We start from the raw sequence: 15,795 nt of genomic DNA on the forward strand, positions 1-15,795 counted from the left end.
TTGAATTGCTATTGATATAAACAAATTTGACAAAGAGACCTTACAATGCCATAAGGTTTCACAAACCCAGTGTTACAAAATCGCAAACATTCTGATATGTAGTGTTCTGTGCTTTATTATGAATTTTTGTCAACATTATGAGACCAAATTTTCCAGCTTTATTAACGATCTTAAGCGACAATAGTTCTATAAAAATTACGCAGCTAAATCAAATGCTAAAAATCAGATCCCCTTCTACACAGATACTGCACCACGAGTTGCTCTGAAACAAAGACACAAACATTCCACATGGCAACACAAGATTCGACTCTCACAAACGTAAAAGGCTGGTCAGGCCCCACTGCATAATGGATCACAAGGGATTTTTTTTTTTGAGGGAAGATCACAAGGGATCTTGATGGTGCCATACTGCTCAAACTCGGACACTAGCGTCCAAATTCTATTTTCTCCTAATACAACAATCTCAGGTTGCACGTTATGTACACTGCATGCCTGACATTAGAAGGGGTCACAGACTGCCACAAACAACACCACAGACCTCAGACTAGAAGGCTATTGTATATCCGTGTGGAAATTCCATCAAATTAATCCAGCCCATCACCTTCTCCGCCTTTTCGACTCCACCGGCTGCACATGTTAGTGTAAATGAATTATGAGCGCATCGATCAGCTATCCAAGAATGATAATCCCAGCTTGTTTACTTAAGAATTTCATGCATATGCTAGACCAGATAACACATTCAACTTTGGATGGGGTTGATTTCATGTTGGATTTCATTATGTTGTGAACCACCACGGGATTGCAAATCTATAAATATATTATTCTTCCTGATTTTTAAGGCCTCGCAACCATGAGATCTTCAATTTGAAAAATGGATTACCCAATTTTGACCAGGTCAACAATTTCTCGACGACCTCTCCTATTAAATTGGACCCTAATAAGTGCCACACGTGTGACACGAAGCAATTCCGTCCATACGTGTGGGCTGAAGGAGGAGCCAAACGCCCTTCAAGCCACCCATTGTGACACGTCAGCATTTTTATTTCTTTCACATATGCATGCAAACAGGAACAAAAACAGATGATGCCAGCGAGAATCTTTTGGGTTTTTCAAACTTTAAAATGTTTTATCTCTTAAATGAAAAATTAATTGAAAATCCATTTTCACCATTAAATCCGTCACGACGAGGACTTCGAAACTAGATCCCATATCGATATGTTTGACGATATTTTTTGCGGTCAAAAGTTGCCATGTTTATTGCACATAAATTGTCATGGTGTGAAGTTGCCATGATATGTTTCAACTACTTTTTCTTCTATGTTTAAAGTAAATTTTGACAAGTTACAAAGAAGGGATTAAGAAACTAAACTTGCCATGGAGAATTATTAAAATTTGCCATGATCCAAGAAATAATTTTGACATGGTTCATAATTAAAAAGAAATCCGTCGTCAATTACCTTAAAATGCATACTCAATGACTCAAATTTGCCATGGATCAAAAACTAAAATTGCCGTGGTGAATTATTTAAATTTGCCATGATACATGCACTAAAATTTATCATGGTTCATATAAAAAAATTCATGGTCAAAATACTAGAATTGCCATGGTCAAAATACTAAAATTTTCATGATCATAAACTAAATTTGCCATGATGAATTACTAAAAATTGTCATGATCCACCAATTAAATTTGCCGTGGTTAATTACTAAAATTGTCATGGTCAATTAATAAAAATTTGTCATGAAAAGTGTTAAAATACAATGGTAGCTTTAAATCTAGAAAAAAAAACTAGATGAAACATATTATCGCAACTTTAGTGTAAACAGTATGGCAACTTCAGTGTAACATCATGGTAACTTCTAGCTAGAAAAAATCATCAAAACATCAATATGGGATCTACTCCCTCCGTTCCTAAATACTTGTCTTTCTAGGCTTTTCAAATGAATATCACATACGGATGTATGTAGACATATTTTAGAGTGTAGATTCACTCATTTTACTCCGTATGTAGTCACTTGTTGAAATGCCTAGAAAGACAAGTATTTAGGAACGGAGGGAGTAGTTTTGAAGATCTCTTCGAGACAGATTTCATGATGAATGAATTTTTAATCAGATTTTTTATTTAAGAGATTTTATGTCCGAAAAACCAAAAAGTTTTCACTGATGTCATCTATTTGATGTGGTAAAATGATTTGATGTGGTAAAATGGATGGCTACGGCAGCGTTTGGACCATGTTGTTTCGTGCCCTACGTGTGAAACTTATCATTTGGGATAAAATTTTATTTGAATTCACTATGCTCCCTAATTTTGAAGCTCTCTCATTTAATTGAAGTATTCAATTTTGGATTTGGTTCACGGCTTTGAGCGGGCCAACAATTTTTCAAACCAATCAGCACCAACCGGCCTATAAAAACATATCAACCCCATGCATCCTCTCACCACCTGATATTGCAGCATCAATTTAGTACAGGCTGCCACCCATGCAGAAAATTTCGACACATAAAGTATGGATACACCGAGTCACACCACGGAAGGCCACCAAAACACCACTATAAATATAAAAAAACACTCCATCGTCTCCCCGACTCACCAAACCAAATACTCCCTCAGTTCCAAAATATAAGGTGTATTAGTTTTTTGAAAAGTGAAAGTCCTTTAACTTCAACCAAGTTCAAAGCCAAAAATATCAACATCCATAATAAATAAATAAAATATGAGAATTCATTTCATGATAAATCTAATGATACCGATATGATATTATGTATATTGATATATTTATCTACAAAGTTGGTCAAAATTAAAAAGGTTTGACTTATCAAAAAACTAATACTCCTTATATTTTGAAACAGAAGGAGAACAAAAATTATGAAAACCCAACAACACCAACGGTGCAGCAAAGCGCGCCCAACCCTTCTAGTTTAGAATTATATAAAGAATTTTGGTAGACTAGATTTAACCTTACCCTGAGAAATGAACAAACAATATGTAATCCCCGATTTATTTTGAACTGATCACCAAGCTTTCAGTATACAGGTCGGGACATGCATGCTGCGTTCCCTTTTGAAGGGGTCCACCACAGGTCCAAAACAAGCATCGCTGCCATAGCAGCGTTCCTGGCAGCGTACATTGAGTATTAAGTATTAACTCTGCAAGCCTGGCATCCCAGTCACATGGGCCCACTTATCAGCCCCATCTTCTCGTAGCCAGGAGCACAATCTTGGAGCTAGGGGATGGGATCAATAAAGCGTGCTGGTGGTAGTTGGAGTACCTAGGCATGAAAAAAGAAAAATATCCACGGCCAACTATGACAATGGAAATGCAATCAAGGAGCAAGATTCATATTCATGCACACCCATCAACGGTGTAGGTCATGGCCATCCCAAGAAGCACCTGTTGGTCCTTTACGCGTCAAAAAACGACAATTTCCTGCAGGCTGAGGCGTTTGAAGAATGATGTATGTGGCCAAAGCCGTCCATGCCAACAGCGCTTTGGTGCAACATTTCATCGAGGGGGATAACAGCAGCATTGCTAGGAGCAGAGTGGAGCTGCAGGTGGCTAGGGCAGAAGAGGTAGCAACGATTGTCGCAAGGGTCACCCCGTGCCAGTTAGTTGGATGAATGAGGCTATTAGAACAAATGTGTTGATTGTGTGAGCTCATCAGATCAGAAGAATGATGTATTCAGCCAGAGCCAGCAATGCATGCTTCGTAGATCCCCTGTGAACCTCTATTTTCTTGGCAAGGATCCTGTGAACCTCTTTTTTTAAAAGTTTAAGGAGAATAAACTGCGGTGTTAAAGTAATTGAGTCTGTGTGCGAAAATGGATAGGAGCTCTCGGGTGCCATGCACCCTATATGAACAGTAAAATCGAAAAAAATACTAGTAAATAAAACTGAAATTTCAGGGTATCAAGCCTGGTCGTTCATTCTACTCACGTCCGAAGTTTCGTCAAGAAATGGTATCCGTGGTATTCTTAGTAAGAAAATACAATCCGACCTATGATTCATTCAAACAGTTCTATTCATATAATCGTAATTTCTGTCTTTTTTGCTGAGAATACCATGGATGTCTTTTCTTCATGAAACTTCACACAGGAGTAGAATGGTCGGCCAGGTTTGATATCCTCAAATTTTAGGATTTTTTTTATTTTTCCTAGTAATTTTTTTTATTTTACTATTTATACAGGGTGCATGGCATCAGAGAGCTCCTAATCCATGTCCGTGTCTGTGCGAACATAACGCGAAAGTTTAAGCACTGCTAGTGGATTTCACTATGTACCAATTGGTGCGATGATTGTACCAGTTTGACTGCAGAACAGACCTCTCCTTTCATAATTAAGCTAACCATGCTATAACATTATCACAGATTATGTGCATTCTCAGTTTTTCACTAATACGAACTAAATTTGCATAATTCATATTTGTTTATCGTCATTTCAGATAACAAACCAGGCAACACACCAGCGATAATAAAGCAATCGTGTCATAGTTACCTTTTCTTCTGACTGTCCCGTGGCTTCATGAAAATTCTCAGTTGTCTTCCCATTTTCAGCAGTACAGCTCTGGCAGAAAAAGTGTTCTCGTTTCTTTGCTTCTTTAATGGTCATTCCAATACAAGAAGGGTGAAACCTGAAAAACAAAAGCAGCAGTTATAACCTCAAGTTCAAAGGGACTCGAATTCCTGGAGGCAGATGATTACTTAGCACGCACAGATGCACCTACAGAGACCGGAATAGATGGAAAAGAAAACATATTTGTTTGAACAAACAAAAAATTATGGTGCACCCTATTTATGTACACACACTATTCAAGAACTAACCAGGCATACTCTGCACATTAAAATTACAAAATATATATCATTCTATATGTCCCGATTGACTAGCTTTTTGCCATCATTTAGAATAGACAAACACTAACAATTAGCTTAACATGCTCTCGCAAGCAGTGTAAGGACTTGTTGACGGAAGGTTATAGAGTCAAGGCATTAATTTATGCAATGTCACCAATTAAATAAATTAAATTCTGGATCTAAATACAAAAACGATAGTCCCTCACAGGAAAATGAATGCACATGCTGCTGACTCATGCTTGTTATGGAAACATACCCTGAGTTATGGAAACATGGGCATGGAAAATAGAATCACACAAGCTCGTTTAATAATTCAGTTAGGCGCAATGGGGTCAGATATTTCAGCTAATAGTTTGTAATCACTCTCCGAAATTCCCTATATATGAGCCAGAAACTATAAAATCATTAAATCACATGCAGCTCCAGAATTTGAGCCAAAGCACAGTTCAGGGTCCTAATATAAAGAAAAATCAGAATGTTGTTTTTGGTATTTGGGGCTATTGCCCATCAAGGGGAGAGAAAGTGTGGCAAAAATAGAGTTGCACCTAGGGGTGGGCATATAACCCAAAACAAATTTAACCTGGACCAAAGCCGAAGTGACCGAAACCGAAACCTTTGGTACTGAGCTCGGTTAGCAATTTTAAAAAACCAAATTAAGTTCGGTGATTTCGGTCTGTACCCTCGGTCCACCAAACTGACCGAAGCACCGACGCCCTACCCCTAATTCCTCTCTTCCCAGCTGCCGCACCCCGCAGAACTGGCACCGCCTCCTTCCAAAACGCTGCTCGTCCCAAATCGCCTCCTCCCAAAATCACAGCACAGATCAATCCTTGCCCTCCCCAAGACCGCAAGTCTCGCGTGCGTGATCTGTACCTTCCATGGCTGCTTGATTTCTTGTCTCCCAAGCACTGTATATGAGTTGTGAATCACTGCAGCCCGATGCATCACTGCGCTGCCTGCCCGCCCAAATCCCTGGCCCCGGGCCGCGACAACATCAGGTAAGAAGAAAGTTGGCTGCTGCAAGCCATGGCAAGCGGCTGGACAGATTCTGTATCGAACGCTGCTGCTTGCCTGCAACATAAGTAGTTGAATTATATTCGGTCATATTCTTGATTCCATCCAGATCCAAGTTCATGATTTGATCCTAGTTGTGATGTGTACCGTCCTTGTCTGAATCAAGGTTTGCTTTGTGTTGTAGATGTCTTCAGAGATAGGAGTCTCATGCTATTGTTCCCATGGACAAGGAGGGTGAAATAAGGAGGCTTGAAAGCATATGGCTGCAAGATCAGAGATATGTAACCATTTCGAGAAGATCAAGGTTGATGGTGTTTGCAGAAGGCAAAATGCAACTACTGCGAGACCGACATCGCCACTCATCCGATCATCAATGGTACATCTGCTTTGCACAAGCACTTTCGTGTTTGCAAGTGTAATCCTCATAAGAATATAGGTGAGATAAGCAAGCTGTGCTGCAAGTAAATCATCCATGAAGGTTGAAGAATAAGCAATAAAGCTTGAAGTTTAGAAGATGGGAGATTGGCAGATGGCAGTGGCGCAACACTACTGATCCAGTGCGCTTCCTGCTGCTTGTCTTCTTCTATTTCGTTTTATCAACTGAAGTGTGAAGTCAAGACTTGTCAATGCTGTCGTGTGTGCTAAACTACAGCTGGTTTGCTGGTGCTATCTGTTGAGTCGAATTTGCTATGTTTATGCCCAGTTTATGTTAATTATCTCGAAGTTAGTCTCTGTCACTTGTTTACTGTCATTCTTGTTTGTCAAGGAACGGTGTGGTACAGGGTATATGCTGGCAAAAATTTCTGTACATAATTTGCAGCTGATCGCCTGTACCAACCCAGCCATTTTTCTATACATAATTTGCAGTTGACCACCTGTACCAACCCAACCTGATCGCCTGTAAGCCTACATGTTGTCTGTTGGTGCAGCTTGCGACTGTCTTAAGTTTACTTTTGGTGAGAGGAAATTGTGCGTCTATGCCAGACAACAGATAGCTACCAGCCCAGCTAGTATTAGCCGCTATTCTAGCCGACCAGACCAGCCCAGCGCCCCATCTTGCTAGCAGGCCAGCTATGCCAGTCAGCCAGCCCCATGCACGACGATCTGTTCGGTCCAGAACCGACGACCTAACCGAACGATCCAGGGACCAAACTCTCGGTTACGTTAAATAGTAGAGACCAATTGGTCCATATTTTCTGAGAACCAAAAATTACAAAGCACCGAACCGTTCTGTTCGGGGGAACCAAACACCCACCCCTAGTTACACCACATCAAAGCCGAAAATAGGTACCAAAATACTAAGTTCTTTTTGTACGATTAGCAGCAGTTCAGCTCTACTTGAAACAATGATTTATCGCCTACCTTTTATACCTCATGTCTAATATCAAAAAGACAAGACACACACCTCCATTTGTACACAAAACAGAATGATACAAAATGCACCAGAGCGGAAAAGGTATAACTATGTCATCATGAACCAATTAGTACAAAATGCACATGGAATGGAGGTCATCAAAGTATCAAGGTGATGATGACCTTTTCAAAATGAACCACAACAGAATGATACAAAATGAACCAGAGGAACCGACACCCATGACTTTGAAAAGTTAATTTGTACTACCTCCGTAAAGAAATATAAGAGCGTTAGATCACTAAAGTAGTGATCCAAACACTCTTATATTTCTTTACAGAGGGAGTATTTTTCAAATATATGATTTACTCACCAGTCAGAGCATTCCTCACATTGGATCATAAGGTCATCAGGATTGTACGGCATCTCACACTTGCAAAACCTGTCACATTGTACAGAAAGACATGATAATAACAGTAAACAAGAGATTCTGATTCAAAAACTGTACAGAAATCAAACATGCAAATAAGGGAGGCACGCAAAGCCTAGCAAGAAAGAGGGATTTGATTGAGATTACATACAAGAGTGGAAGAAAATAGACTTTGATCAAATATTATAAAACAAGAAGCACGATTTAATGGGACAACAAACTGCAACAACTTTTTCCCAAATATAGCTGCTATAGCAAACAAGGGATTACTCTTCGATTGTGGACAATATAAGCCTGATACACATGCTAAAGCATGCATTGTGTACCACGAGCCCAACACATGAAATGCCAACAACTGTTGGCATAAACCTTGCATTTTTTTATGTCCCTTCCTATTGCCTTACATGCAAGAAAATAGTTGTGTTGCCTCTTTAGGAAAATAACTAAAACAGGCCAATAGATGGGTTGTGAATATGCAAAAAATTATCATCATATCATCAAGGGTACAAATTTGATAAGCTTTGGGATAAATATAGACATCATTCATGAACAAAACTAGGAAAACTATTTATAGTCAATATCATCGTAAAGTTAGGAATGCATCACTTATATAATGAACTGCCATGCCAAAAAACTACTCCCTCCGTCCCATAATATAAGAGCGTTTTTGACACTGCACTAGTGTAAAAAACGCTCTTATATTATGGGACGGAGGGAGTAAATTACACAGTGCATTGAGTATCCATCTACCAACAATAAAACATTAGAGGTTGCATTGGATTCTTACACAGCTATACGGTCGGGCACGAAACTGCCAGATGCTGATTTGTAGTCAAAGCGACAGAAGAAGTCCTCGGCATTCACAGAATCAAGCTTTGTGTAGCTACGGAAGCTGTGGACATTGCATTTTCCCTCTATTGTGTCAGCACTCTGTACATCATAGTGGTCAGAGAGGAATACCTCTTTGGAACCATGAAATGGTCGCCTCCCACCAATGGATTCTTCTGGACGATAGTACCATCGAACCCGTACTCTCACATTTGTGCCTCGAGACCCTGCTGCCTCAATGGACTCAACTTTTGCCACATAAGGTGGCTTTGATGTATCAGCTGATCTCATTAGCACACAGTCCCCAGCTGGAAGAAACACGTGGGAAAATCAGACAAAAGCCAGATTAGTCTTAATTGGTTCATTTTGAAAAGGTCATCATCAAAATATCAAGGTAATGCCGGATCACAATGAGATAGTGATATTATGGAGCATGGAAAAGTGAGGTCAATACAGCAAGACATACATTCAGCAATAAAATGGACATCAAAGCATCCATATTCTCATATCATTACAAATCTGGATAGGTGCAAAAAGTAACGGTTCACTGTCCCTGTTTTTTACCTTCTGTGCAACATTTCTAAGACTCAAAAAATAGAATGTCAAAAGTATACATCCTACCACCCGGTGGTAGTTACCCTCGCGTCTTAAATACTACCGTGTGATAGTATATATACTACTTTATCATTCTCAGTATGTTTATAAACTAGTATATCTAAGATTTTTCAAAGCGAGATCTATGAAAAACTTGCATGTCAATCCATACTTTTTAGTTTACTTTGAAAATACTTTCATATTTGTATGTATAAAAGATAATACTAATAAATTGTACATACGACCAAAATATTGTTATACATACTACATACTACGCGTGCATACTCTCGGTTTTAACATATACTACATACAACATACAAAACTCATGTGAGGGTAACTACCACCGGGTGGTAGGAAATATTTGTCCAAATACGTCACATCCCCAATATGTCCTAATTTGTCCTAAAGTATTGTTATATATATATATATATGTCAGCAATACAGGGGCAGGCACCTCTCTCAAGATGGATAAGGCGGGTCACGATCACGTACCGAAGACAAGTGCCGGTTGGCACGGCTCGGGGCCTTGGTGGATGGACAAGCCCTGAGCACCAATACCCCCGAGGTTCAGGTGACGTGAGCCATGACGATCAAGGCCAGGCGGGCGCCAGCGGGCGCAGTGTACCAGTTTACTCTTTTGCGCTAAGGAGGCAAGCGCAGGCGTGGAGTCCCAAGGAATCAGCCAAAGGTTTCCATTTCGATGCAACAAGACCAAGACCGCCAGGACGGTAGGACGGAGGTCATCGCCGAGCCCACCGCGGCGTCACGACCAGAGGCTTTTGCAGGCGAAGACTACTTTTGTCAGGATAGCATGTACTAGTTGTCCCCCTTCAAATTTGGCCGTTGTGGGATCCCTTCCTGCCTACATTTGGGAAGAGGACCAAGGCCACTATAAATAGGACTTAGCCACCACCATAGACGGGGACGGATCATTCAGATCATCCTCACACCCACTAGCTCATCGAGCACAAGAACACCTCACCTCCTAAGGCTGTTCTACCATTGTACTAGTTCATCCTCAGCCCCTCGAGGCAATCCACCACCAAGCTGGAGTAGGGTATTACACCGCAAGCTGGCCCGAACCAGGATAAACTGCTGTGTCCCTTCTACATCCAGTTCGTCGAGCTAGGCATTGAGATTAGCGAGTAGGCAGACCGGGGAGGACGAGTTCTTCGCACGCACCCCAGAGTTCAAACCTCTCAAGGGTCTGCGGAACCCTGAATCCGACAGCGTGCGACGACGGCGGAGATGAAGTTCGCTCCATCTTATACAAACACACGGGGTGAGAGAGGTGGAGAGTATCGAGCGAGACGAGGGAAATTGACAGCCGCCCAACTATGATCGAACGGCAAAGGATGAGTTTGATAATGACCCCAAAAAAATTGTGGTATGGCAGTTAGACATCTCGAAAGGAAAAATAAATAACAATAACTTTTTATACTTGTGTCGTAGTAAAAGTGTGTCAAAAAGGATAATTTCCATCCCTTGTACAACAAGCGTCATTGGTTGAAGCTGTGCCTAATTCACTAGCTAGAGAGAACATGGGTTCGAACCCTAGGAGACGCATCCATCGTTTCTTTTTTCTCGCCTCAAGAAGTGGTGGAGAAGGATCGTACTCGCAAGAAAAACCTGAAGCGGGGTGATGTGTACACTAGAAAAAAAATCAGGACGGGAGGAACAGACTCATCATGCAAGCAAACCGTTCGATAGAAATCAAGTGAAGATCAATGCTCTCATATCCATTGCAAATAGAATGTGGTGGATTTTAACACATGGTGGCTATGCCACCCCGTGTTCTCTCTGTTGGATGCGTGCCTCGCGGCCTGTGCAAACACTGTGCTATCGTATTTCCTCTATCGGGATTCAATTAATGAAGCATGCCAATGATCACACTAATATGATTTCAGAAGAGCATGTGTTAGACTAGGGGTATCAATATATCAGATCATGAATACTTAACCTTCTAATCTTACTCAGATGTACAAAAATGCTATAACTTCCTATAATCTTCTTATAATAGTACAAAAAAGTTGATTGGTAAGACTTGGATTCCCTAAAAAAGTTCAACATGAATTCAAAAAGGACTCGAAATTAATGGATCCATGTGTATACATAGTATAAACACTTAATTTTGTTACTACTGGGTGCTAATGAACTCGTCTCAATGCAATTAGACAAATGAACAACTAACCAATGACAAACCTAAAATATGTGACACGAATCTCAAAGCCAAATCAGACGGCAGCTAGAGGGGTGGTATAGACCTCGGATGGCAAAGACATAATAACCATATATATGTATATGATTGCGCTATTCTAAGCATGAGTGTAAAATGCTTATTTTACACCACCAGTAACACAATACACAAAATCTAGTAAAACAATGTACAAAATATAGTAATTCCAAAATAATAAAAATTACTATCCAAGTTGGTAAGTTGCTGCATTCTTTGAAAAATTACAATATTTGGTATACTATGTTACTATATTTTGTGTACCTTTTACTAGGGGTGTAGAATAAGTTATTCTACACTCAATACTTACCACAAAACTCGTTTAAGGTCTTGATGGTGTAGAAGTTTTCCAAAATCATGAAAAACATACTGCAGCATCACACCTATAATATATGATGATCCAGCAGAACAATTGAGGAAATTTGACTATATGTGCCCTGGACAAAAAAGTGTGTGTATATATATATATATATATATATATATATATATATATATATATATCAAATTATATATATATATATATATATATATATATCAAAGTGAGTTAAAATAATTGTTATTTTTATCGAGGGCGCATAAACTCATATTTTCCCAATCCATTTGTTCGATCATCTTATATTATAGGTGTGATGTTCCAGTATTTGTTTCATATTTTTTTGGGAACATTAACAAGCCTAAACAGGTTCCCCAGACACTATTGATACATAAAATTTTACTCAAGTATTAATATTATTTCGTCATTTTTTCCTCGAGGGGTATATGCAACAACCATAAGCCAAACTAAAAGAGAAACAAATAGCAGCTAGAGAAAGCTTTGGTTTCATAAGTTGGCCCTATTCTCCCAACTCTGCTGGTAGTGTTTAAATTTTTGCTTTGTACACGTGTTATGTGCGTGGAGTTGGAGGTGGGAATTGGAATCTGATCGAAGGTGATAGCGAGGTTCGCCCTGAGGCGCGCGTAGCGACATGTTCCCTATCATGACGCTACAGGCTCAGAACTCTCAGGCTGGGGCAATTTTCTCTGTTTGTTGATTCATAACACAAAAGGGAAGCCTTGGCGCAGCAGTAAAGCTGTTGCCTTGTGACCATGAGGTTACGGGTTCAAGTCCTGAAAACAGCCTCTTGCAGAAATGTAGTGAAAGGTTGCGTACAAAAAACACAAAGTGGTCGACCCTTCCCCGGACCCTACACAAGTGGGAGCTACGGGAACCAGGTTGCCCTTGACTCATAACCTTAATACAAACCATCCTCCCTTTATATAGATCATAGAGATGAGAGATCACATAACTTCGAAAGCAAACCAAATCTTACCTGTTTGGGAAGTAAAGACAACTTCCTAATAGAGATATATTTCCTAGGGATAAACTGTTGGTATTGTGGTTACAGACATACTTTTGTTTGTCCATCAGTTTGGGGGTGAAATGCATAACTGAGTTATAGTTTGACACCAGCAAGACGTACAATCTTGGTCCAAAAATTGCTGGTAAATACTGGGTCGCGATCACTGACAATGGACGACAGAAATCCATGAAGACGGACTATGTTAGCAAAGAAGGCCTTGGCAACAGAGCTAGCAAAGTATGAATGTCCCAAAGCAATGAAGTGGCTATATTTCGAGAAACCGTCGACAACAATCAAGATGACTGACTTGCCACCAACCTTCCGAGGGCCCTCCACAAAGTCCATGGAAATGTCTATCCAAACATGTTGAGGGGCCAGAAGGGGTTGGAGAAGGCCACCAAGATGCAAATGCCCAGTCTTGTTGCGTTGGCACACGACAAAACACCGCACAATCTCCTCCACCACCGCTCGCATGGGAGGGATGTAAAAATTGTCACTCAATCGTGAAGTGTCTTTCGAACACCCTCATGACCTAAGTCATGGGCATCTGCCAAGAATGCAAGAAGGCAAAGTGAGGTCAGTGTGATGTAGACTCGTCCTTTATGGAGAATGAGGTCATTGGTGACGCTCCGAGCCCTGCAGCCATCCCTGCTTCAATGGTGTCACTTCGTGTTGTAAGGTCTGCAGTAGTGTCAATTTCCTGGCGCGGATCATCAAAAAGTTGAAACTGAGGACATGAGAGCAAAGACAGCCCAAGCTCACACCTGGAGAGAGCATCAGCCACTGTATTTTGACGGCTTGGTAGATACTCCATAGTGAAGTCATATCCCAGCAGCTTGCTTACCCATTAATGTCGTGAAATGGTGGGAAGGTGTTGGTCAATCAAGACTTCGGGTTACAGTGGTTCGTTCTTATTTTGATGCTCCGGCCCCACAAGTACGGACTCCAACGCCACTAAACATTCACCAATCCAATCAGCTTACTCTCACAAGCTACTAGCTCGGCATGGCATGTGCCACCGCCCTGCTGAAGAAAGCAAGAGGTATGCCCCTTGGTGTACCAGGGCTTCAAAGTCCATGCCAGATGCATCACAATCCACCAAGAACGGAGAGTCAAAGTGTGGTAGCTGCAACACAGGTGCTGCTGCGAGGCCCTGCTTGAGCGTGCAAAAGGCCGCATTGGCCCCTGAGGACCACATAAAGCCTTCTTTCTTGACGAGCTTGGTCGATGGAGCTGAGAGCACGCCGTGCTCCTAGATGAACTTGTGAGAATACCCATTAAGCCCAAGGAACCCGCGAAGGGCACGGACACTTCGTGGTTTTGACCATGCCTCCACCGCTTCCACCTCAGTAAGGTCCATAGTGACGCCGTTTGCTGAGATGATATGGTCCAAATAGGCCACCTTGCGCTCACCAAAGAAGCACTTGGAACGCTTCAGGAATAACTGACATTGCTGGAGGAAAAGCAAGACAGCACACAGATGACGAAGGTATTCTGTCCAAGACTTGCTGCAGATCAAAATATCATCAAAGGAAACGAGTACAAATTTCTGAAGAGAAGGACAAAGAAAAACATTCATCAAAGCTTGGAGCGTGACTTGTGTGTTGGTGAGAGGCCAAAAGGCATCACCAAGAACTTGTAACGGCTGTGATGCGAGCGAAAGGCAGACATCTTGGCTCTGGCTCGTGCATGCACTTGATGATACTTGCTACGAAGACCAAGCTTGGTGAACAAAAAAGCACCGTTGAGCTCATCCACGAGCTCGTCGACAATCGGAATCTGGTATTTATCCTTGACAATACTGACGGTGTCCTGGATTGGGGTGCTAACCTAGCCGGCCCATGATCCTTGGGTTGGGCCGATGGGCCCTCATTCATGGTCAAGACGGACTTCGGAGGCCGTACGCAGGAGGCGTGATCAAGACTACCTCCACCAAAGACTTGACGTATACTCCAAGATTTCTCTTGCCGCCTTGCTCCTAGATACCAACCCTGTAACCCTAAATACCCTCCCTGGCGTGTATATAAGCCATAGGGTTTAGCCTATAGAGGGGACATCAACGCAATATCATTCACCTAGCCCTAGAGTTAGACCACATATTAAGATCTCGAGGTAGATCAACTCTGTACTTGGTACCTCTCCACTAATATAAACAAGAGCAGAGCAGGACTTAGGTTTTTACCTCCATCAAGAGGACCCGAACTTGGATAAAACATCGCCTCTCCGTTCTTGTTACCATCTGTCCGAGATCCACAACTCGGGACCCCCTACCCCAAGGTCTGCCGGTTTTGACACCGACACTGGTGCTTTCATTGAGAGTTCCGTTGTGCGATCACCAGAAGGATCGATGGCTCATCTGCAGATCAACTGCGCCAACGGCCATGGGAGCGTTTACGCCCCCGACCAGTTTTTTGTGTCCGACGGCATGATCTTTTGCGCCGACTCGACGGGTCATCTGGCCTCTGTCGAAAACTACGCCCCAGGTCGAATTGTGACCTTCGAAGGCCTCGAGTACACCGCGGATTCCCGCGGCGAACTTGTCCTGTCGGGATGGGCCCCCGGGCGAATTGAGAACTCGCCCGGCTCCGGAGGCTCGACTCCGGAACCGATCTCCGTCGCGGCGTCACCAGAAACCCCCGACGTAACTACTTCGGCCTGTCCCCTTCCGATCTCCAATCCGGACGTAGATCCGGCTCCCACCTCTGAAATTACATCAGGGTTAGAACTGACCTCGGCGCAGAATCCGGAATCACTCCTAGATCCCCTTCGACGCGTCAAGATATACACTGGGCATACTTCGAGTCAGCCCCGCTTACAACCCAGCAATAAATCCCGAAGAGTCGTCTCACCTCAATGAGATGCTTGACCGTATCCAGAGCATGTCCGTCTCGGACAGCAAGACTTCGGCTTATGATCAGGTCGGACTTAAAGTCGACGATCCGGAAATTTACATCCCACCCACCACCCACCTAGTGGCCACGGTCAATGATTTAACCGACGTGCTAGACTACGGCGAGGCCACGGACATGGATGGAGATGCCAATGGCCCCACCAAAGACACCTCGCCTCTGGTAAACACCGGCAGGTGGACTGCTACATCTAGTTACGATGTCTACATGGTGGACACCCCCAATTCCCCTCCAAGACATCGGCGTAG

At 42.2% G+C, this 15,795-nt stretch overlaps 1 protein-coding gene across 3 annotated transcripts in view; it reads right to left on the reverse strand.

Annotated features, from left to right (window-relative positions):
- Nucleotides 1-246: 246 nt before the first annotated feature.
- The window catches only part of LOC123052726 (chromatin remodeling protein SHL), a 35,873-nt gene continuing 20,324 nt past the window's right edge, over nt 247-15,795 (reverse strand). For all 3 annotated transcript variants that reach the window (XM_044476048.1, XM_044476049.1, XM_044476050.1), the window contains 4 exons: nt 8,431-8,779; nt 7,587-7,655; nt 4,493-4,628; nt 247-627 (listed from right to left, as the gene is read on the reverse strand). In XM_044476048.1, coding sequence (XP_044331983.1) covers nt 598-627; nt 4,493-4,628; nt 7,587-7,655; nt 8,431-8,779 — 584 coding nt within the window. In that variant the 3' untranslated portion in view covers nt 247-597. The remainder of the gene's footprint in view (nt 628-4,492; nt 4,629-7,586; nt 7,656-8,430; nt 8,780-15,795) is intronic.

The sequence above is a fragment of the Triticum aestivum genome, chromosome 2D (genome assembly GCF_018294505.1).
Source record: "Triticum aestivum cultivar Chinese Spring chromosome 2D, IWGSC CS RefSeq v2.1, whole genome shotgun sequence".
Classification (NCBI taxonomy): domain Eukaryota; kingdom Viridiplantae; phylum Streptophyta; class Magnoliopsida; order Poales; family Poaceae; genus Triticum; species Triticum aestivum.